The sequence below is a fragment of the Hevea brasiliensis genome, chromosome 1 (genome assembly GCF_030052815.1).
Source record: "Hevea brasiliensis isolate MT/VB/25A 57/8 chromosome 1, ASM3005281v1, whole genome shotgun sequence".
Classification (NCBI taxonomy): domain Eukaryota; kingdom Viridiplantae; phylum Streptophyta; class Magnoliopsida; order Malpighiales; family Euphorbiaceae; genus Hevea; species Hevea brasiliensis.
In genome coordinates this window covers 18,408,286-18,432,502 of record NC_079493.1, presented here as the reverse complement: position 1 = coordinate 18,432,502, position 24,217 = coordinate 18,408,286, and the positions used below count along the sequence as shown (strand labels likewise).

The 24,217-nt window shown below is 29.4% G+C and overlaps 1 protein-coding gene across 2 annotated transcripts; it reads left to right on the top strand.

Annotated features, from left to right (window-relative positions):
* Positions 1-3,698: 3,698 nt before the first annotated feature.
* On the top strand, positions 3,699-19,301 carry LOC110641460 (indole-3-acetaldehyde oxidase). 2 transcript variants are annotated; one of them, XM_058144417.1, is made up of 11 exons: positions 3,699-3,839; positions 4,051-4,270; positions 11,453-13,150; positions 13,750-14,009; positions 14,164-14,373; positions 14,554-14,772; positions 15,753-16,718; positions 17,034-17,129; positions 17,556-17,654; positions 17,860-18,049; positions 18,932-19,301. In XM_058144417.1, the coding sequence occupies exons 2-11, from the start codon at positions 4,114-4,116 to the stop codon at positions 19,147-19,149; spliced, it is 4,113 nt and encodes a 1,370-aa protein (XP_058000400.1). In that variant the 5' UTR covers positions 3,699-3,839; positions 4,051-4,113; the 3' UTR covers positions 19,150-19,301. The 2 variants fall into 2 exon arrangements, with proteins under 2 accessions (XP_058000400.1, XP_058000404.1); XM_058144421.1 differs by lacking the exon at positions 3,699-3,839 and having other exon boundaries at positions 4,124-4,270; positions 11,553-13,150.
* Positions 19,302-24,217: the final 4,916 nt, after the last annotated feature.

The window sequence follows — 24,217 nt, the reverse complement described above, 5'->3', positions numbered from 1 at the left end:
GTTTAGTTTTTAAGTAATCTTACTCATATTTTATAAATCTCTTAATCCATTGTAATTTTCTGATTTTCGTATCATTTCATGTGTGTTTGAGAAGTCTGAGAAAGCAAAAGTACAATTGAAAGAGAGTCAAATGCCTAAAATCAAGTTTTGAAGACAAAGAAAATTAATGGAACATGCAATTAGCTACACAGCCCATGTGGAACAATCACTGTAAACCTTTAAATTGCATGACCCGTCCAATTCAGCCCATGCAGTTTGCATGACCCGTGTAATTCTCCTTGTGCATAAGAAGTTGAAAGTATTTGAGATAGCAAACTACACAGGCCTAACCAATGTAAATTAAAGATATTACATGCCTGATGTAGTGACTCAACACATCAATTTTCAACTCGACTCTCAGCATTCCTCAGGCACTCCCAAAGCATTTTTAAGTCAATTAAGACTCTAAAATGAGGGTTTTTTTTTTTTTTACCAAATATAAATACTACAAGTTAGAGTTTTTCAGGGCTCAACCTTTTTACTTTCAAGAGAGCACATTACCATTAAAAAAAGTGATAAGAGATCAGATCGGCATGATTGTTAAAAGAGATTTTCAGCTGAAATTTCGAAAGTCCAAGGCTACAATTCTCCATCTGGTGTTTTATTTTCTTTTCATGTATTTCCTTTTTTATTTTACAAACTTGATTGTAAAACTCACCATGAGTGAGTAGTTTTCTTTATTTTAGGATTAAGGATGTAGTACTTTTAATTCAGTTATAGATCTGATTTGATTTTATTTAATAAATTGGGTATTTATTCTTTAATTCAATTTCTTGAGGTTTTAGTGTATGCTTTGTGTTGAGCTCCACTTCGTATTGATTCTAGATATTAATTAAAAGATTGCAAGGTGAAAATTAATATCGGAGTAAACAAGATTTTGAACTTAGGATTCTTAATTTAGAGATAGGCTTGAATTCAATGAGGATTTAATAGTTAATCACAAGAACTTGATGGGTTTTAATTAATTTAATTGCCATGAAAGTGGGATTTAGATTAATTAAAATATAACTTGAGCACATTGATAGAGAATTTAAGATAACTTATTATTAATTTCCTTTAAAGTGATAATTTTTTGTTATTGAATGAATTGAATTAGATCTATAATTGATTTAAATGTGAATAACTAGCTCTAGAATACTTTTATTAATTGATATTCAAATTTAGTTAATTGCTTTAATTTTATTTCGTTTAATATAGATTCAATTATTATTTCTCTATAATTTAACCATCTATATAGTTAGAATTGCTTTGTAGTTTAGTACTCAACACGGCACTTGTGAGAACGATACTCGCTCGTCATTTTATTACTTATTAACGATCCGTGCATTTGTGAGATTTTACACTATAGTCTTAATAATAAAAGAAAGTTTCATCTATTAGCAATTAAGGGGTGTTTGATATTATTGTTTAAAATTATAAGATTAAAAATTAAAATGAAAAATTCAAAATAAAATTAATAATAGAAAATAAAAAAAATTACAATGATGTTTAATTATAGTTTTATTTTTTATTTTTTTAAATGATTATAGTTTTAATATTAAAATAAAAATATATATTTCAACAAAATTTTTCAAATTATATAATTTTATTCATAAAAAAATAATAACTTCATGTAACATGATATGGAATTATAGTCCAATTTTATTTAGATTACCAAATCAAACATATAAAAAATTAAAAAAAATAAATTAACTTTAATTAAAAATTAATATGTTAGGATAATATTATATTATGTATGAAAAAATAATAGGAATTTAGTCATAAATACCCTTAATTATTTATATTACTTATAAAACATTATTAAAAATAATATTTTTAGTGACATATATATAAATTTGTAGCTAATAATATAATTTTGTGATAACAAATACATAGCTAATAACTTCTGGCGACCGATAATACAATCAAATTTACCGCTTAAACATTTAAGAGATGACAAATTCGTTTAGCAACGGAAAATATACGAAAAACTAAATTCATAAAAAGAAAATTTAATTATAATATTATTATAATTAATATAAATTAAAATTATAAATTTCTTTAATATTAATAATTTTTAATTTTAAAATTTTATAAATTTATAATTTTAATTTTAATCCTATAAGTATTATTAATTTGTTAAAAATTATTTAATTTATTATAATAAAATTAATAAACCTTAAATATTGAGTTTCAGTTCTATTAATTTATTTTCCGGTTGTTCTTAATATTTAAAAACTTATATTATTAAATTTTAATTAATAAAAAAATTAATTTTATGTGCTTTAAAAATTAATGAATTAGAATTAATTATTTAATTTTTCTTGAATCTTAGTTTTAATTTGACTATAATTTTTATGTTAATACTCCTGAATTCTAATACCATAAATAATATTTAAAATAATAAATCCTAAGATAAAAAAAGAAAAACTCTCAATTAATATATCTATAAATAGTTCAATAAAATTTTAAGAAAAAAAAAAGTTCTTACATCAATGAGTACAAAAATATTTCATGAATAAATTATCTATACATAAAAATATTTGAATCTTAATTGTTAATTAACTTTCATTTTTTTTTTCTTGGTTTTATGCATTGAGTTATTACTAGAATTTATATACTGATTTTGATATATTATTCAAATAACCTATACGATTGATATTTGTTTAAAATGACTATAAGGTTTATATAAAAATTTAAATCAATTTATTAAAAAATTATCAAACAGTACATATAAAAAATAATTATGTTGTAAAATCTATTAAATAAATATATCTAATTTAAAAAAGTTATTAATTATAATTAGACATTATTAAAAAAAAATTAGTGTAATGATAATTTTTTTTATAAAATATTAATTTTAATTAATAGCTATAATAACAAATAAAGAAAAATAATTTTGATCTTGTGATATTTAAATAATAATTTATTTTTTTAAAATTATATATATATATATATATATATATATATATATATATATATATATATAAAATTAGTAAAAATAAAATTTATAAACTATTTGTTTCCTATTCACTTTTTCAGTAACCAATCAAAACAATGGTGGCCGAAAAACTTTCGTTCCTCAAAAACAGCAAGCAAGAAAGGATTAAAAAAAATAAAATAAAATAAAAATTGGTGTTGGTTTTCATAAGACAGTTTTAGTTGAAAATGATTTTTCTTTGAAATAATTGGATATAATTTTTATTTAATTTTGATTTGCCGTTAAGCATTATAAAATTATAATAAAATTTTAAATTATTTATAATATCTAATGTAAAAAAAAATCAATACAAACTAAATATAATTTGATTAAAATTGAATTATACTATTCTACTTATTGGCAACTTTAATTTTAAAAAATTAAAATTTAAATTCAATTTAATTCAAAAATAAAGAAAATCAAAAAATTAAACTTTTTAATTTTTATACTTAAATTAAGAATTTAAGAAATTGAATTCTATAATTAAAAAATTAAACTTGTTAATTTTTTATTTAAATTTAAAAATTTAGCATATAATTTTTATTTAAAAAAATTTTAAATTGTCAATTTCAAACTGTCATTTAAACCAGTAGCTCTAGTTCCATTTAAAGAAAGAAGAATCATAACCGGCCCTGTATGTCGATTCCTAATCGCTTTGTGAACAGAATTGTTAATCTGGTCCGATTCCGAATTTGATCCAGACTGATCCTTATCTGATTCACAGTTTGAACCGGCTCAGCCAGGTCTAACTGTCTCCTTCCAAACGTACTGTTAACTTCCACCTGTCGGCGTTGCCTTCTAAGGAAAACGAAGAAGAGAGGCTCAGCAAGTCAAAATCAATGTATCTATTTAGCTAACAACTCCCTAGACGCATAAGATTATCATCCATTGAAATTTCATTTTATTTATTTATTTATTATTCATTTGAATCTTTCTGTAGACCTAGGTCGGCATTACAAATGCAATGATGTAATCCTGATTTAACGTTAACCCATTTGAATGATCTTTGGAAAACTGACATTTTCGTTTTTGTCTGCTTATATACTTTTCAGGAAGGGGATGACCTCATTGGAGGTTTTGGGTTTGGGTGGATACTCCCAGAAACACAAAACGAAATGGAAGAGGAAAGTGAAACGGGTAAGAAGGGTCATCTGGTTTTTGCTGTTAATGGACAGAGGTTTGAGCTATTCACTGTGGACCCTTCTATGACTTTGCTTGAGTTCCTGCGAACTCAGACCCCTTTCAAGAGTGTAAAGCTTGGTTGTGGTGAAGGTACTCTCTTTCTGAACTATTATCTGAATATTCAATTTGGGTTGCTTTTACTTTGATGGGTTGATGACTCTGTCTGTCCCAACAATTTATAGTTTATTTGGTTCTTTTTTATTTTTGTTTACAGTTTGATATTTTTAGGATGTTTTCTTGTCTAATAATTGATAAGCACTACCACCAGCCCCTTTGTTTGGATTGAGGGAAATGGAGAGAAGAGAAAAGAAAGAAAAAATGTGATTTATCATATTTCCTTTGTTTGGATAGCAAATAGAGGAAAGAAATGAGAAGAAATGAAGAGAAATGAAGGAAAATTATATTTCCCAATTTCCCTTCATGAACCCAAAATATTTCTCTCCAATTTGGAGTGAAATGGAGAGAAATGAAGAGAATTAGGTGCCATTTATATTAAAAATACTTATACACCCTTAACATCATATAATAACAAAATCATAAATTCATGGCAATTAAGTAATTTTATCAGGAAGGAAATTTCATTTCTCCTCTATTTTAGCAAAGTGTCCAAACAATAGAAATGCTATTTTTGGGCATATGGAATTGTAGAATTTTTTAAATCAACTATCCCTTTGATTGGTTAATAAGTTTCTTCTCAAATGTTTAATTCTGGAGTTTCTTCTCAAATGTTGCATCATATGTACTTTTAGAGTTTGATGATTTGGGTCCAGTTATGGCTGTTGATAGAGGAAATGGATTTGCCTTGTTGAGTATCTGTATATGTAATTGAGAAGATTCTCAAATGCATTGATTCATTTTGTTCTGCTCAGGATAATATAATTTGCTTAACTTTAAGAAATTAGATCCTAACCAATTCATTATTTTCATTAGCTGAAGTTACTTCCTTTTACTTTCTACTGATGTGCTATTCAAGCCCCTGTAGGAGAATTGGCAATGACCAAAAATGTGGAATTCAAGTTTCAGGTGTTATAATCTACCCATAGGATTTGAACCAACTATGTTAGAATTTCTCTGTAAGATTCAAACCAATGACCTAAGGAGTATGATGGTTGCCACCAACGACAACTCGTGTATTAAACTAAGCCCACCTACAAACTAACTACAACCCTTGTAATAACTCAAACCCATCAACTAGGCAACTACAACCCTAATAATAGGGCACCATACAAACTCTTTTAGTAGCTAAAACTTGGAGTTTTATTTTTCCACTGCAGTCAAATGTGACCTAAGAATGATAGTTGTTGACAACTGTGTAGAAAGAGATGATTCTCATTGATTTCAATTAATCTGTACATGTGTATATATATACAATTGATTCCTATAATTGTGTTCTACTAATTAGTAAGAAATCCTAAATAAGAAATCCTAAATAGGAATACAGAATACAAAATATACAGAGAAATAATATAGTGATTGACTTTCCATAACATAGTGATTGACTTTCCATAACACTCCCCCTCAAGTTGGAGCATAGATGTTAATCATGCCCAACTTGTTACAAATGTAGTCAATCCTAGCTCCATTCAGAGCTTTTGTGAAAATATCTCCTAACTGCTCTATAATTTTGATGTGTCTTGTTGAGATGATCTGTTGTTGAATCTTTTCACGAATAAAGTGACAATCAATCTCAATATGTTTGGTCCGCTCATGAAACACCGGATTAGAAGCAATATGAAGAGCAGCTTGATTATCACACTACAATTTCGCAGGCAGGGAGGTCTTAAAACCTGTCTCATCTAGTAATTGAAGTATCCACATTACCTCACATACTGATTATGCCATGGCTCTGTATTCAGATTCAGCACTAGATCGAGAAACTACACTCTGCTTCTTGCTTCTCTAAGACACCAAATTTCCTCCAATAAAAACTCAATATCCAGTAGTTGACCTCCTGTCAACCTTAGATCCAGCCCAGTCGGCATCTGAAAAACATTCAATATTCAAATGCCCATGATTACCATATAGCAAACCTCTTCCTGGAGCGCCCTTCAGATAACACAAGATTTGTTCCAAGGATTCCCAATGAGCAACAGTTGGGGAAGACATAAACTGACTTACCACACTAACGGCATAAGCAATGTTAGGACGAGTGACTGTAAGGTAGTTCAATTTTCCTACCAATTTCCTGTATCTCTCTGGATCTTCAAACAACTCACTATCCCCTGCTAACAATTGTAAAGTTGGAGTCATTGGTGCGCTACAAGGCTTAGCACCTAATTTTCCTATCTCTGTCAATAGATCGAGGACATATTTTCTTTGAGATAAGAAAATACCCTTCTTACTTCTCATAACTTCGATACCCAAGAAATATTTTAACAATCCCAAGTCTTTGGTCTGAAACTGAGTTTGGAGGAAGGTTTTAAGAGATGAAATACCTGCAGAGTCACTCCCAGTGATGACAATGTCATCCACATAGATTACCAAGAGAATTAGACCAGTCTCAGATTGCCTATAAAATACTGAGTGATCACACTTACTATTTTGCATACCAAATTCCTGTACTACTTCACTGAATCTCCCAAACCATGCCCTAGGACTTTGTTTCAAGCCATAAAGAGACTTCCGAAGCCTACAAACTTTACCCAACTCCCCCTGAGCAACAAACCCAGGTGGTTGCTCCATATACACCTCCTCCTGAAGATCACCATGAAAGAAAGCATTCTTGATATCCAATTGATGCAGGGGCCAATTATATGTAGCTGCTAAAGAGATAAACAAGCGAATAGAAGTAAGTTTAGCTACAGGAGAAAAAGTATCAGAGTAATCAACCCCATATGTCTGAGCATATCCTTTTGCTACAAGGCGTGCTTTTAACCTAGCCACAGAACCATCAGGATTTACCGTTACTGTATATATCCATTTGCAACCAATAGCTTTCTTACCAGTGGGCAAAGGCAATAGTTCCCATGTACCATTAGCATCTAAAGCCTCCATTTCCTTTTTCATAGCATCACACCAGCCAGGATGAGACAGTACCTCATCAATAGTATTAGGGATAGGAACAGAGTCTAAAGAAGTAACAAAACATCGAGAACAAGAAGACAATTGATTATAAGAAACAAAAGAAGAGATAGGGTAAGTACATGAACGTTTACCTTTACGAAGAGCAATGGGTAAGTCTAGATCAAAATCATGATCAGTATGAGGTACAGGATCTCCCAACAAAGTAGCTGGTGGAGGATCTGAGTCAGGAATCTCCAATCTCCTGGAATAAACATGAACAACGGGAGGTCGAGTAGGTCTAGAGACAGAAGGAACAGGCTGTGGGAGAGGACTAGACATTGGTTGGACAGTATATATTAAGAGATCATCCTCCTCCCCCTGACTCTCATACACAGATGATGGAGGAAAAAATGGAGTTGACTCAAAAAATGTGACATCTGCAGAAACAAGATAACGATTAAGAGTAGGAGAGAAACAACGGTATCCTTTTTGGAGCCGGGAGTACCCAAGGAAGACATATTTGAGAGATTTTGGATCCAATTTAGTAACCTGTGGACGAACATCACGCACAAAACAGGTACAACAAAAAATACGGGGTTCAATAGGGAACAAAGATTTTGTAGGAAACAAAGTAGTATAAGGAATATCCCCATTAAGGACAGAAGACGGCATACGATTGATAAAAAAACATGCCGTAGAAACTGCATCCGCCCAAAAGTGTTTAGGTACTTTCATCTGAAAAAGAAGAGCACGAGTTACCTCAAGAAGATGACGATTTTTTCTTTCGGCCACTCCATCTTGGGATGGGGTATCCACACAGGAAGACTGATGAAGAATGTCATTTTGTGTCATATAAGGCTGAAATTGTGCTGAAAAGTATTCTTTGGCATTGTCACTTCTTAATATGCGCACAGAAATATTAAATTGAGTTTTGATTTCATTACAAATGGCACAAAAGATAGAAAACAACTCAGAACGATTCTTCATTAAATATAACCAGGTAACACGAGAGTCATCATCAACAAAAATAACAAAATAACGAAATCCAGTTTTAGATGTAACAGAACAAGGACCCCAAACATCAGAATGAACTAACTCAAAAGGAGATGAAGCCCGTTTATTGACTCTAGACACAGAAGGCAAACGATGATGTTTTGTAAACTGACACGACTCACATTCTAGTACTGATAGAGACTGAAATTGAGGACACAGCTTCTTCATGGTAGACAAAGAAGGATGACCCAATCTACAATGAGCTTCAAGAGGTGTTAAGGTACTGGAGCAAACAAGCGACCGCGGTACATGATTTTCCAGAATGTAGAGACCACCTGACTCGCGTCCTCTACCAATAATCTGTTTAGTCGTAAGATCCTGAAACAAACACTGGTCAGGAAAAAAGGAAACAGAACAATTTAAGGTACGAGTAAGTTTACTAACAGAAAGTAGATTAAAAGAGAATTTTGGTAGACACAAAACAAAAGACAAAGAAATTGACGAAGTCGGGTTCGCAGTTCCAGAACCCATGACACAAGAAGTAGAACCATCAGCTAAAGTAACAGTAGAGGAAGTGAGATTAGACTGAAAAGCAGATAGAAGACTAGAATTACCTTTCATGTGATCTGTCGCACCAGAATCAATAACCCATTTGGATGAAGAAGACACAAGGCATGTAGTGGATTTACCTGACTCAGCGATCGCAGTTACAAGGGAACTGGTAGGCTTTAGAGATGCCTGATACTGGGAAAATTGTGCAAAATCCTCTGCAGATACCAAAATAGTTTTCTTAGAGGAAAATACTGTAGAATTCTCTGCTGCCATATTTGCCATCTGTGATCGCTGATTTTTTCTCTGAAGTTGCGGACAATTATATTTTGTATGGCCAGGCTCATGGCAATAATAACAAATGACTCCTCTTGAGTCCTGATTAGAACTAGCCTCTCCATTACGCTGATTACTTCTGTTGCCTGTAATTCCTCCTCTACTTCCTCTTCTACTTCCTCTTCTATTACCCTGTTGTCCATTTGGATTACGGCTAATAAGAGCACTACTGGTAGGCTGTGAAGATTGAGTACTCTCTGTACGAAGGACCCGTGTGAACGTTTCATATAAAGAGGAAATCTCAGAACTGGAGAGGATCTGAGATTTAGCAGTCTCATACTTTGAAGGAAGGCCTGCAAGAAAACTCATAACAGCCAGTTGCTCCCGTTGGGCTTGCTGAACTTTCACATCAGGACTAAAAGGCAACAATACATTAAGTTCTTCATATACCCATTTAAAATCCATAAAATAAGTCGTGAGAGACTTATCCTTTTTCTCAGCACGGTAGAATGCCTTACAAACATCATAAATACGGGAGATATTCCCTTTACCAGAATACAGAAAATCTAAGTAATCCATCAATTCCTTAACAAATTCACAGTGATTAATTAAACTAATTACCTCACTATGAATCGAGTTCCGAAGCTGCAAAAACAACCGAGCATCCTCCCTTAGCCAAGTTTGTCGTGTATCATCAGTGGGTGGATCTTTAGTAAGGTGATCATCCTTATCAATGCAACGCAAATACTCCAGGTAATTCGAACCATTAAGTTTGTGTTCCGTGATCTTAGTCATCACCGGAATCACATCAGAAATAACATTCTTATTGTATGCCATTTGTTGAGACAAAGAAAACTAACCGAAACGCTAATCCAAAGTGCTTATAACAGCAAAATAACCCAAAATCACAAATCAAGCAAATACCAAAATAGGATCTGAGAGCCAAACCTCAGAAGTCCTTTAATGGTTATCTTGGATCGGCAACAAAGACACGGTGGTGGAATGAGGGGGTTGAGACGACGCCGGCGATGTTGATCGGGATTGAAACGGCCGATCGGCGGCCAAGGTCTCTCCTGAGCTGGGTAGTGAGAACAAATAGTCACCCTAGATTGATGACCTGCTCTGATACTATGTAGAAAGAGATGATTCTCATTGATTTCAATTAATCTGTACATGGGTATATATATACAATTGATTCCTATAATTGTGTTCTACTAATTAGGAAGAAATCCTAAATAGGAATACAGAATACAAAATATACAGAGAAATAATATAGTGATTGACTTTCCATAACATAGTGATTGACTTTCCATAACAAACTGCAACCTTTGTAATAGCCAAGGCCCACAACTCCATTACCAACAGCAAGAGCCTTGCAATAGCCCAAGTCCACCTGACTGCAACCCTAATAATAGCCAAATCCCAATTGGCCTAGATAAATTTAAAAGTTAAAGCCAATATACATGATTTAAAATAGCTAGTCCAAGCTATTAGAGTAGCTATATTTTTGGGGTATTTTATTCTTTACTTCTGCTCTTTCCTCCAAAATGGTATTATATGCTGGGGTATTATGACTAATGCGTCTTTTGTAGGGTACTCAAATTGTGCATCCAAATTCCAAAATCAAACTGGTCAAACTGGTTATCTGGTCAAACGGTTGACAGCTCAATCTTTTTCTTTTTTTTTTTTTTAATAATCTGGGTGAAATCAAATTAATTCTTTTGTTTGATTTTCGTTAATTCAATTTTAAGTCCAAATATTGTCAAGTAAGCCTAACTAATTTTTTTTTATTTTTTATATCTTGCTTAATAAATAATTAGAGTTTACCTAAAATAAAAACTATAAATGCAAGCAGTCACTGATGAATTTGAAACAGCATGGCTCTTAAAAAAAAATGGGGAGACAAAAGTAGAATAGAGTTCTGAATAAAATTTATATAACGTAAATAAACTGTAAAGTTAAAAATATATAGAATAAGACTTTTACCAGTTAATTGAACTAAATCAGAACTGAACTGATTTTGTACATTTATTCAATAGAGTTTAGTTCAGTTCAGTTCAATATGGTTTTCAAATGACAAAACTGAAATTGATTTTTTTTTTTAAATAAAAAAGCAGTTCCGTTAACCACTTCTTTGTTTTTGTTGTTGTTGTTTTTTTAAATTATTATTTCAAATATGTGGTTTGATTTTTTCTATCTTCTTTTTTCACCCCTAGTTATTTGGTGTCAATGTTATTGAGGCGAAAGATGACACTAAGGCGAGAGGTTGCTTCTTTTAATATGTGTTTAGATGCATCATTTCTTTTCTTTTGGTTTTCCTTCCTTGAATTTTCTTTGTGGCCCAATTATATCATAATGATGCCTTTATTGGTTTATGTCGGACTGTCGAAAATGCTGTGCATTAGGTTTTTTCTTTTAATACGTGTTTTAAATTCTAATTTATGATTTTAGGTGGTTGTGGTGCTTGTACTGTTTTGCTCTCCAAGTACGATCCATTGCTTGACCAAGTTGAGGATTTTACAGCGAGTTCATGTCTCACACTTCTTTGCAGTATAAATGGATGTTCAATTACAACAACTGAAGGCCTGGGTAATAGCAAAGTTGGGTTCCATTCAATTCACAAAAGGTTCTCTGGATTCCATGCTTCTCAATGTGGCTTTTGTACTCCTGGAATGTGCATGTCCCTATTCGGGGCCCTTGTTAGTGCTGAAAAGACTGATCGACCTGAACCCTCTCCAGGATATTCCAAGCTGACAGTCACTGAAGCTGAAAAAGCTATTGCAGGAAATCTTTGTCGCTGTACCGGATATCGACCCATTGCTGATGCATGCAAAAGTTTTGCGTCTGATGTCGATATGGAGGATTTGGGATTTAATTCTTTCTGGAAAAAGGGGGAGAGACAGGAAGCAAATATAAGTGGGTTACCTTTGTACAATCATAATCATGAGATTTGCACTTTCCCTGCATTTTTGAAAAGGGAAGTCAAAGCTTCTATGCTTATAGATTCTAAAAGATGTTCTTGGCACCAACCTTCTAGTTTTTTGGAGCTTCAAAGCTTATTAAAATGCTATGATGCCAACAATGGAGTCCGGATGAAACTGGTGGTTGGTAACACGGGCATGGGTTATTATAAGGAAGTAGAACACTATGACAGATACATTGATCTCAGTTATATTCCTGAACTCTCAATGATTAGGAGGGATCACACTGGGATTGAAATTGGGGCAGCTGTTACTATTTCCAAGGCTATTGAAGCTTTGAGGGAAGAAAACAAAGATGAATTTATATCTGCAAGTGAGCTGGTGTTCAAAAAAATTGCAGACCATATGGAGAAAATCGCTGCCAAATTTATTAGAAATATTGGCAGTATTGGGGGAAATTTGGTGATGGCACAAGGAAAACATTTTCCTTCAGATATCGCCACAATACTTCTTGCAGCCGGTTCATTTGTTCATATAATAACTGGTTCCATTCATGAAAAGCTTACCTTGGAGGAGTTTTTGGAAAGGCCTCCCTTGGATTCCAAAAGTGTACTCATAAGTGTTAGAATCCCAAATTGTGAATCAATTGAGGCTGTGTATCTTGAAACAGATAGTGAGCTGTTATTTGAAACCTATCGAGCTGCACCACGGCCCCTTGGAAATGCTTTGCCTTATCTGAATGCTGCTTTCTTGGCTGAAGTTTCCTGCTCAAAATCATCTAGTGGAATTATGATGAATAGCTGTCAGTTGGCTTTTGGTGCTTTTGGAACCAAACATGCTATTAGAGCTAGGAAAGTTGAGGAATTTTTAACAGGAAAATTGTTAACCAATGTTGTTCTATATGAAGCTATTAAATTAGTTAAAGCTGCTGTGGTACCTGAGGATGGAACTTCAAATCCTGCATATAGGTCAAGCATGGCTGTTGGTTTTCTTTTTGATTTTCTCAGCCAGTTAGCAGGTGGCAGTTCTTATGGTTGGCTAAAAGGAATCAAGGGATATAATGGTATTTCAATGTTGGAGGATTTCAAATCAGAGAAGTATGGCAATCTGGATCATGTTAAATACACCACTATGCTGTCATCATCCAAACAGGAGATCCAATTAAACAAAAAGAATTGTCCCATTGGCGAGCCAATTACCAAATCTGGATCTACCCTTCAAGCTTCAGGTTAGTTCTAAAATTATTGATTTTCAGTATATCAAGTCATCATTATGAGTTGCTATGTTTATGAAATTTAGTAATTTACATTTATTTCACTCAAAGGGGATGAGAAACAATTCTCAATATTTGTATTAGTTCGTAAAATCATTTCTCACAATGTCAATAATAAAAGTCTACCAAAATACATAGAAGACGTAGTTATTTGTAGTGGAATTGTTAATATTACTAATAATAGGATTTGGAATCTCAAATTAAGAAAAATACTAAACAAATACTAATTAGTAATCCCAAACCAACTCAAACTTCCTGAATTTCTTCCTGAATTGGCAGTCGTAAAATCTCCAGAAGACAATCTTGCATCAAGTACCATACTTATTATTGGCGGTAATATGGTCTCTTTCTCTAAGTGTGATTGTGTTCTAGCATGCAACCAAACAATTTAAATTTGTACAAGTTGTCCTTTAGAAGTAAATTGGACAACTTAATCCCAAGTGGTCTTTGTTCATAGCTAAGTTGTGTTGGTTTGATGTACATGTACCTCAATTTGAGATATTTTGTTGATTCATAGTGAAGCAACTGACTTACTCATATAACAACATGTGTAGGTGAGGCTGTTTATGTGGATGACATTCCATCCCCCGGAAATTGTCTGTATGGAGCATTCATTTATAGCACAAAGCCTTTTGCTAGGGTAAAGGGTATAGAATTTAATTCTAAATCACTCCCAGATGGTGTAACTGCACTTATTTCTTTCAAGGATATTCCAAAAGGTGGGCAGAACATTGGTTCAGTGTTTTCTTTTGGTCCTGAACAATTGTTTGCTGAGGAGCTTACTCAGTATGCTGGAGAACCAGTTGCATTCGTGGTAACATCCTCATCCATTACTGGTGTTTAGCAATATCCACCACATTTCTATTGGATATATTGTTGTTACCATGGGCATTATGCAAATTTGCATTTGATTGGATCATGGTGTCTATTTTGCCTAATCTAATCTGTCAAATGATTTTCTTAAATAGCTTGCGGATACACAGAAACATGCAGATATAGCAGCAAAGCTTGCGGTGGTAGATTATGACCTGGAAAATCTAGAACCGCCCATTTTAACTGTAGAAGAGGCTATCGAGAGGTCTAGCCTTTTCGAGATACCCCCTATGATCTATCCCAAACAAGTTGGTGATTTCTCTAAGGGAATGGCTGATGCTGATCACAAGATTCTCTCTACTGAGGTATTTTTTTATTCCCTCTTGCCCCTCCCCCTCCTTCCCTCAAGAAGGCCTAAGAAAAGAATCCTCTCATTTTGAAGGCACAACTATGAGCCTAAAATTGCGCAATTAATTACTTTCTAGTATTTTTCAGTACTGGGAATTATACTCATTGCCTACTTTCTACTGAATTATGCCATTCAGATAAAACTTGGGTCACAATATTTTTTCTATATGGAGAATCAGACTGCTCTTGCTGTTCCTGATGAGGACAACTGCATGGTGGTTCACAGTTCAATTCAATGTCCTGAGTATGCACAGGTTGTGATTGCAAAATGTCTTGGTGTTCCTGAACACAATGTGCGTGTGCTTACAAGAAGGGTTGGAGGAGGTTTTGGTGGAAAGGCCATGAAATCCATGCCGGTGAGTATCTTTTCATACACTTCTCCATATTTCAACATTTTGATTACGTTCTTTATTATAAAAGAAGTATACAATCACTTAATGTAAATTTGACAATAGTGGAATTGTGTGTAAATCATCTTTCCAAAGACCTGTATAAGTGGAACTATCACTGGAATTTAGCTTTCTGTTTTTGTTACTAGTCTTGCCAAAATTTGTGGTCTTAAATTAAACATTTTGAAATGCTTTAAAGTTAAATTCAAGTTTTCTGTGGATAGATCTACTTACTTCCTGCACAAGCTTTGAGCTCTTTCCAGGCACTGGTGTTGCTATAGAGGGTTATATGAAGTGGCCTGGCCCCCCATATTCTTTTTCCAGCCAAAATATTTTTTTAATGCTGATATTAAACAGCATGCGGTGCTTGCTTTGACACTGGAAGAAAAGACTGCCTCACTTGCTTTAACATAATTGGAATGCTTGATAAATGTTCAGCCAATTTAAAATTCACGTGTATATTATCTTCATGGGGAGGGCAATAAATATGATGTGAGTTGGCTGAAAGTTGATTGTATAAAATAGCTGATGTTAAAGTTGTTTACACTTGATGTAATGTGGACATGACTCTGTAAAAACTTGTAAGGCATCTGTCATGTAGTTGTTTTGCATGGTCCTGGGACGAAATTTTAGTGCCATCAATGTTAGACTCCTTGATTGGGTTAATACATACCCTATCCCCTCTTCTTCATAAAAGAAAATTAGAGGTGAAAAATGAAAACCTATACGTTAACATTTGAACCCAATTATTATGCTATCCTGGAGCGACTTTCATAAAAAATCATCTCCTTTGTTGTAATGTATCACAGTAGGGAACAGTGCACAAAAATATTATGCATCATATTATAATTGATGTGTGCTTTCTGCATTATTTAATGAGTGATGTTCTAGTTCCACCTAGCTTTAATATTTGTTGCAAATACTAACTATAGAATATGATGTTTTAGGTTGCTACGGCATGTGCACTTGCAGCACACAAGTATCAGCGCCCTGTTAGGATATACATGAACCGTAAGACTGATATGATAATGGCAGGTGGAAGGCATCCTATGAAGATAACTTACAGCGTAGGATTCAAATCTGATGGGAAAATTACTGCCTTGCATCTTGATATATTAATTAATGCTGGCATATCTCCTGACATGAGTCCATTGATGCCAGAAGCCATTGTGGGTGCACTTAAAAAGTATGATTGGGGTGCTTTGTCTTTTGATATAAAGTTATGCAAAACAAACCTTTCAAGCAAATCAGCAATGCGGGGGCCTGGAGACCTGCAAGGATCATATATTGCAGAAGCCGTAATTGAACAAGTAGCCTCTTTTCTTTCCATGGATGCAGATTCTGTGAGAGCCATAAATTTTCACACATATAATAGCCTTAAGTTATTCTATGATGGTAGTGCAGGTGATCCTCTAGAATATACTTTAACTTCAATATGGGATAAGCTAGCCACATCTGCAAGCTTTAGCCAAAGGACTGAAATGATAAAAGAGTTCAATAGGTATAATATTTGGAAGAAAAGAGGTATTTCTCGAATACCTTGTGTGTATGATGTGTCAATGAGACCAACTCCTGGAAAAGTAAGCATTCTAAACGATGGGTCTATTGTTGTTGAAGTTGGAGGAATAGAACTGGGTCAGGGGCTTTGGACAAAGGTAAAACAGATGACTGCATTTACTCTCAGTTCAATCAATTGTGATGGAGATGCAGACTTCTTGGATAAAATACGAGTCATACAAGCTGATACTTTGAGTTTAATTCAAGGAGGAATCACTGGTGGGAGCACCACATCGGAGTCAAGCTGTGAAGCAGTCAGACTTTGCTGTGAAGTACTGGTTGAGAGATTGATGCCTCTAAAGGAAAGGCTGCAGACGCAAACAGATTCAATAAGATGGGAGATGCTTGTTCAAAAGGTAGCTATCTGTGTTTTTGGAACATTCTACTGATCATCTTTTTCTTTACTTTCCCATTTTTCTGAAATCTCAGTCACTTGAAAATGTCATCCACTGCATATTGCTTTCAACCATTAATGTACCTTATCATTCCATCCCTTTATTGATTTTTTGGATTTGTTAATTTTTAAGTTTGAATAGTGGCTTTTGAAAGAAGAATGGTTTTTTGTAGACTGATTGTTATGGAGAGAGGGTACTGGATTTGATTTTCATTATATTTTGTTGTTAGATATGGAAGATTTTTGCCATCTCACTTTTGCACTCAACATAATGCAGGCATATTTGGAAGCTGTGAACTTATCAGTGAATTCTTTCTTCATTCCTAACTTTGCTTCAAAACACTACTTAAACTATGGTGCTGCAGTGAGTGAGGCAAGTTTTTATTCAATGCTTTCTTCTTGTTCTTTCTGTGGTACTGCAGTGAATGACTGCCTCACTGGCAACTGTAATACTTGTGTCTGTTTGGGTACTTTTTATAATTTTTTTTATTGTTTTTAGATAAATATATGAATTTTACTTTAAATGGTAGAAGATAAAGGCAATTACATTTACAAATTAACTTTTTTACTTTTATGGTGCATATATTTTTCTCTTTTTAAATTTGCTTTTTGTTATCTAACTAAACATTACCTTTTGCTTTTTGGTTTTGAAATGTGGCAAAAAGCAAAAAAAGCAAGCTTGCATGTTCAAACCTTCATCATGATATATGTTATTGATGATGATTTGATTAAATCCAGTACTGTTAACAATTTTCAGAGCTAATCATTTTGCACTTGATATGAAACTCTGGTGAGACAGGTGGAAGTAGACCTTCTGACAGGGCAAACAACTATTTTGAGATCAGATATTTTATATGATTGTGGACAATCTCTCAACCCTGCTGTGGATTTAGGACAGGTTAGCTCTTCCCTTAAGTGTAATTTCCTAAACTGCAGCCTTTTTCAAATGTAGTTAGATTTTGTTGTGTTTAAAATTCATCTCTCTTTGTCAAATTGAGGGGCACAATGCTCTCTATGGCATTAATGGACTTAACATGGGAGGGAGTCTATGTGTGGTAGCTTCATGGTATTTTTTATTGAGAAGCAGGACTTTGTGTTTGCAGATTGAAGGAGCTTTTGTCCAAGGAATTGGTTTTTTCATGCTTGAAGAATATACAACAAACTCAGATGGATTAGTAGACACAGAAGGCACGTGGACGTACAAGATCCCTACAATTGACACCATACCAAAGCAGTTCAATGTCGCATTACTTAACAGTAGACTTAACCCAAAACGTGTTCTTTCTTCCAAAGGTAGATCTTTAGTCTATGATAATTTCTCCATGCATGCAAAACTGAAATTTTTCCTCATCATCAAGTGTTCAATATTTTTTTGAAGCCTGTTGGATGCACATCTATCAATTTTCATTTGTGAATTCCTGATCTGATTACTCAGAAAAGAAGCAAGAGGGATAATTGTTTATTGACAATAAGGATAAAAGATTGAGTAGAATTGCTAGATTTTATCTTCGCTTATCATTATCGAATATAATTAAGAGGCAAATAAATGTACGCCTCCACTCATTATCTAACTTATGCTGTGATGTGAGCTTGATTACAGATGAACCAAATGACATTATTTTTAAAAGGAACTATTGTGATGAATAACAAAATGAGCATATGGCACAGCATGCTATCTGCATGAAACTGATATTTTTGTGCTTAAGTGAGTTCGTGTAATCATTTGCAACATAAAATTAGCCGGCAGATTTTTTTTTCTTTTTCAGTTGTCCCATTCCAAGAGAAGGGAAAATAAAAATATAAGAATACATTTTCTGAAAGGTCTCTAAAATATTTTACAGATTACAGTATCACATTTTATTGTCAAGCCCCATTTTGGAGATCTTCCAGAAAAATGGTATTGTGAATTATTGTTATAATAGCAGGCTACAAAATGCTTTAATGAGTGGCAAGTGATGCTTAAAAATGATATGTGTTTGAGTTACTGCTAAAATCTGAATTACGCTTGGAATAGATCTGGATAGAAAATCATCTTAGACTATAAATTCTAGTCCTATTTGCATTTGGGTATTTACAGTAATTCAACGAATCAATGCTTATATGACTCCAAAGTATGAGTTGGTGTGTCGATTTTTGAAAGATATTAGTTGTTGAATCATATCTGCTTTTGTGCAGCATCTGGTGAGCCACCACTGCTCCTAGCAGCCTCAGTCCACTGTGCTACAAAAGCTGCTATTAGAGAAGCAAGAAAACAGCTTCATTCATGGGGCTGCTTAGATGGCTCTAATTCAACATTCCAGGTGGGGGTTCCTGCCACCATGCCTATTGTGAAGGAGCTTTGTGGGCTGGACGTTGTGGAGAGGTACTTGCAGTGTAAATTGGGCAGCAATTAAATACTTTATTAATGGATGAAGAGACAATGTTTGTATATGCAAAAATCGTACTGGTAAGTTGGCCAGACCAGCTTCTAGTTTACTTAAATATTTGAGTTGTGGATTAAGAAAATTTTATGGAAAAGTTTTTACGGTTTATTGTTGATTCGAAATCTTTTATCTTTTTATATGATTATGGTGTATTATTAATTTTTGAAATAGATTTAGGACTTGGCTGTAATATTTTTAAAGATTTAGGATTGAAATGAAAAAGAAATAAAGTATTTTTATTGTTTGACTATGGAATGAGTAATTTAAAAAATTGTATTATTACATTTATAAAAAAAAAAAAAGGAAAAATGAAAAATTCTTAGAACCGTAAATGTAATTACTCCGTTAAATTTCAACTTGTCAGTCATTATTTATTTCATGTCATTTATTTTTTTCTTTTCTTTTGGGATTTCATAAAAAGATTTAATCTAATTATATTTATATTTATACCATTTTTTTATGATGTGTTGGAGATTAGGGAATAAGTTGGGTCTAGATTGCGGAATTATTTTTTCATTTTCTACCTTATTTTAAATTTATCTCTGTATTAGATTTCATAAATATAAAGTTTTAAATTTGAATTTTAGAACCTATTTAATATTATTTTTATATTTTATTGTTGTTGTTTTAAAACTGTTGAATATAAAATTGCTTATGTGAAAACCAATTGACTTGTTTGGTTCATTTTGTGTTTTTGTTAAAATTGCTGTTTAAAATACTATTATGGAGAAAATGACAATATATATATATAGTCATTTATATGAAGAGTGGAATATTGATTTTATTTAAATTGTTCTTCATTCTTAAAATTAATTGTAATTATATTTTTATTATAGAAATTAATTTAAATTTTTATATAAATTTAAAATGTCTAATCATAGAATTCATATAAATTTAAAATTCTTAATTTACTTAAAATAAGAAATTAATGTATAAAAAAATAATATTAATTTATTAATTAATTATAATTATATTTTTATTATTAAAATTAATTTTAAAATTTATATAAATTTAAAATGTTTAATTTTAAAGTTTATATAAATTTAAAATTTTTAATTTACTTATACTTAACTTCAATTAAATATAAAATTTTATAAAAATAGTTAACTAAATTATGAAATTAATAAATTAAAAATAAAAATAAAAAATAAAAAAATATTATTTATCTATTTATTATTTATAAAAATTAAAAAAATATAAATATAACAACAAATAAATAATTCGTTTGCTAATTCATGTAAATTAGTCGCTAATACTAATTAGAGACAAATGTATGCATTATTAATAATTTTAACTATTCGTACCTCTAAACATTATTATCGCTAAAAGATTAGAGATAGATAATTTGTCGCTGAATCCTTAAAAACGCTAAATTTACAACATTTAATATTATTACTAATAATTTTTAGCGATAAAATATTTATTACTAAATACTTAAAATTTTATTTTTAATATTATAATAATTAATATAAATTAAAATTTTAATATTAATTTAATAATAATTCTAATTATACTAAAAATATATTATAATTCGAAATATAATAATTTCATAATTATAAACCTATAAGTATTATTAATTTATTAGAAAATTTTTAATTTATTTTAATAACATTAATAAGTAAAATAAATAAACATAATTAAATAAAAATTAGCGTTAACTACATATTAAAATTAAGAATTTAAATTTTTAATCAAATTCAAGTTGATGAACCACATTATTGGTAATAAATTTATATTTTATTATTATTTATTATTGATAAAATATAAATTTAATGAAACTTAAAATTTATTTTTATATATTAACAAATTTTATTTATTTCATTTTTAATAAGAATAAAAATAAATAATTTATATTCTAAAATTATTATTCAATATAATAAATTAAAAAATAATTTGTATTAAAAACTTTAATGAAATTCCTATAATTGCATTTCAATTTTGACTAATTTAAGTAAATATAATAAAATTAAACTAATTTAGTTAAATAGAATAAAACTAACACTAATTTTATAATTTTAATAAAATCAAATAAAATTTAAATAAAATTAAAAAGTGCTTTGAATTTTTTAATTAATTAGTCCTATTTTTAAATTAATTTTATTATTTCATCAATAAAATATTATAATTTATAAATATTAAAAATTTTAAAAAAGTTCAATTCATAAAAATTATTTAATCTTTATTTTGGATAATTAAATGTTTAAAATAAAATAAATTTTAATTTTATATTAAAATATAATAAAAAATCATAATATCAAATTTAAATACTTATTTATTTTAAATATTTATCCATTTATGTAAATTTTATATTATTATTTAATGGTAAAATGATTAAAAAAAATCAAAACCTTTATATATTTCTTCAATTTTAGTCAAACTTTTTAATTTTATCAATTTAATTTCAAATTTTGATATTAGATTTAATTTTAACAATTAATCTAATTGGATTACTTAATTGACAAAGGTAATTTAAATATTTACATGTATTATTAATATTAGCCAATTTTTTATCTTAATTTTAGCTATTATTCTGAAATTTATATAAAATATTATTTTAATTAATTTATCTGTCATTTTAAAAATTATAATTATATTTATTTTTATTATATTATTATTTCATACTTTATTTTTAAATATTTTTTTTTCTTTTTTTTACCTAAAATTTAAATAAAATGATAAAAAAAGATATGAATTAAAAGTAAAAATAGAAAGAAAGAGGGAAAAAAATTAAAAATTCAAATAATAATATTAAATATATTATTTATTTATTATTTTTTATCAACAAGAAATTTGTTAAAATTAATAAAAATCCTAAAATTATTGAATATATTAATAAAACTAAAAAGAGTAGATAAACTTAATAATAAATGATTATTTTTACCAGTATGAGTTAATTATTTTTAATTAAATTTATTATTAAAATTAAAAACATTTAGAAAGGTTTATGATTAATTGGCATAAAAGTTTTTTTTCTTCTTTTAACCTTATTTAATTATGTAAATATATAAGTATTTAGAGTTATATTAAATAATAAAATGAATATATGGTATATAATTATAATAATATATTTTTAAATTATATAATTTAACTTTTCATCAATGTATTTATCATATATATATATATATATATTTTTTTAAATTGAATTACTCAATTGACAAAGGCAATTTAAATATTTACATGTATTATTAATATTAGCCAATTTTTTATATTAATTTTAGCTATTATTCTTAAATTTATATAAAATATTATTTAAATAATTTATGTATCGTTTTAAAAATTATAATTATAATTACTTTTATTTCATTATTTTTTCATATTTTATTTTTAAATATTTTTTTTTCTTTTTTTTATCTTAAATTTAAAAAAAATGATAGAAAAGATATGAATTAAAAGTAAAAGTAGAAAGAAAGAGGGAAAGAAAATTAAAATTTTAGATAATAATATTACATATATTATTTATTTATTATTTTTATCAATATAAAATTTGTTAAAATTAATAAAAATATTAAAATTATTGAATATATTAATAAAACTGAAAAGAGTAGAGAAACTTGATAATAAATGAAAAATTTTAAATTATTTTTACCCATTGATAATTTAATTATTTTTAATTAAATTTATTATTAAAATTTAAAACATTTGGAAAGGTTTATGATTAATTGACATAAAAGTTTTTTTTTTTCTTTTAACTTTATTTAACTATGTAAATATATAAGTATTTAGAGTTATATTAAAGAATAAAATGAATATATGATATATAATTATAACAATGTATTTTTAAATTATATAATATAACTTTTCATCAATATATTTACCACATATATATATTTTTAAATACTTTAATTTTTTTAATTTTTAATTTTCTTTATATAGAATTATATATATATATATATATATTAATAAATAATAAAAATTCATTCAATCATTAACCTAACTTTTTATTTATAGTATTTTATTCTTTTTTAATAATTAATTAATAAATATAAAAATATGAATGGAAGAATTTATGAAATGTTTAAATGATTTTATAATTTTTTAATTTACAATAAATAATATTAACATATTAAAATCTTAGTTTTGTTATAATTCTTATTTAAAAAAAAATACTTATATAGATAAAAATTTTAACTCATAAATAATTTTATTAATAATAAATGATAATATGTAATTTAAAGGCTTAATATTATTATTTTTTTCAAATCTTATATTAAATTTTTTTTTTCAAATCTTCATAATTATAGCTAATTTTTTTTAAATAATTTTAGCATGGTTTTAAAAGTTTTTTTTTTTTAATTTATAGTTAAAATTGAGTTAAATCAGTTAACGTAGTGTAATTTTAATTGTTGATTTTTTTTCTTGTCATAATTTTAACTATAAATTTATTTTAATTTTCGCTGCTCACTAAAAATAATTCATGTCAAATCAATATATAAAACTAAAGATAGAAGTAAAAAAAGACATTTATGAAAATGTAATTATTATTCTAATATTTTTATTATTTAAATTTAATTATTACTTATTTATATTTTATTTGTTTGATTTTATTAGTAATTATATTGAAATAATAATTTTGATATTCTAATATATACAAAAAATAATAAAAAATTATATAAAAATAAATTAAATCAAGATTAATGGATAAAAATAACGTGCGCAGCATATTTAAAAAACTAGTTAAAAAAAATATCAATAACAATTAATAAATATATTTATAAAATATTTATTAAAATAATTCTCAATTTACTTAATTAAAAAGTATAATATAATTAATTTTTATGCCAAATTAAATTACAAGCAATTTAATTGCAAATAGCCAAATACTATCCACCAAACATGCTTCATTTGAAAATGATAAGCGATTCTCTATCATTTCTCCGATCTCTTGTAGTGTTAACAGTTATCATTTCTCAATTGAAGGAATTACTTAGCTACTATCTTCTCAACAACAATCATTTTATTTTTTCTTTTTCTTTCCTTTGCTTGCTTCTGCTTGTTCCTCTCTTTCCTTCAACGTAGCAAATGATGAATTGATTATTGT

Bases quoted from the DNA above. Each gene is read 5' to 3' on its own strand.
- LOC110641460 (XM_058144417.1), top strand. From the start codon at position 4,114: ATGGAAGAGGAAAGTGAAACGGGTAAGAAGGGTCATCTGGTTTTTGCT. The intron at 4,271-11,452 runs GTACTCTCTTTC...TTATGATTTTAG, and splicing joins AAAGCTTGGTTGTGGTGAAG to GTGGTTGTGGTGCTTGTACT. The intron at 18,050-18,931 runs GTAGATCTTTAG...GCTTTTGTGCAG, and splicing joins ACGTGTTCTTTCTTCCAAAG to CATCTGGTGAGCCACCACTG.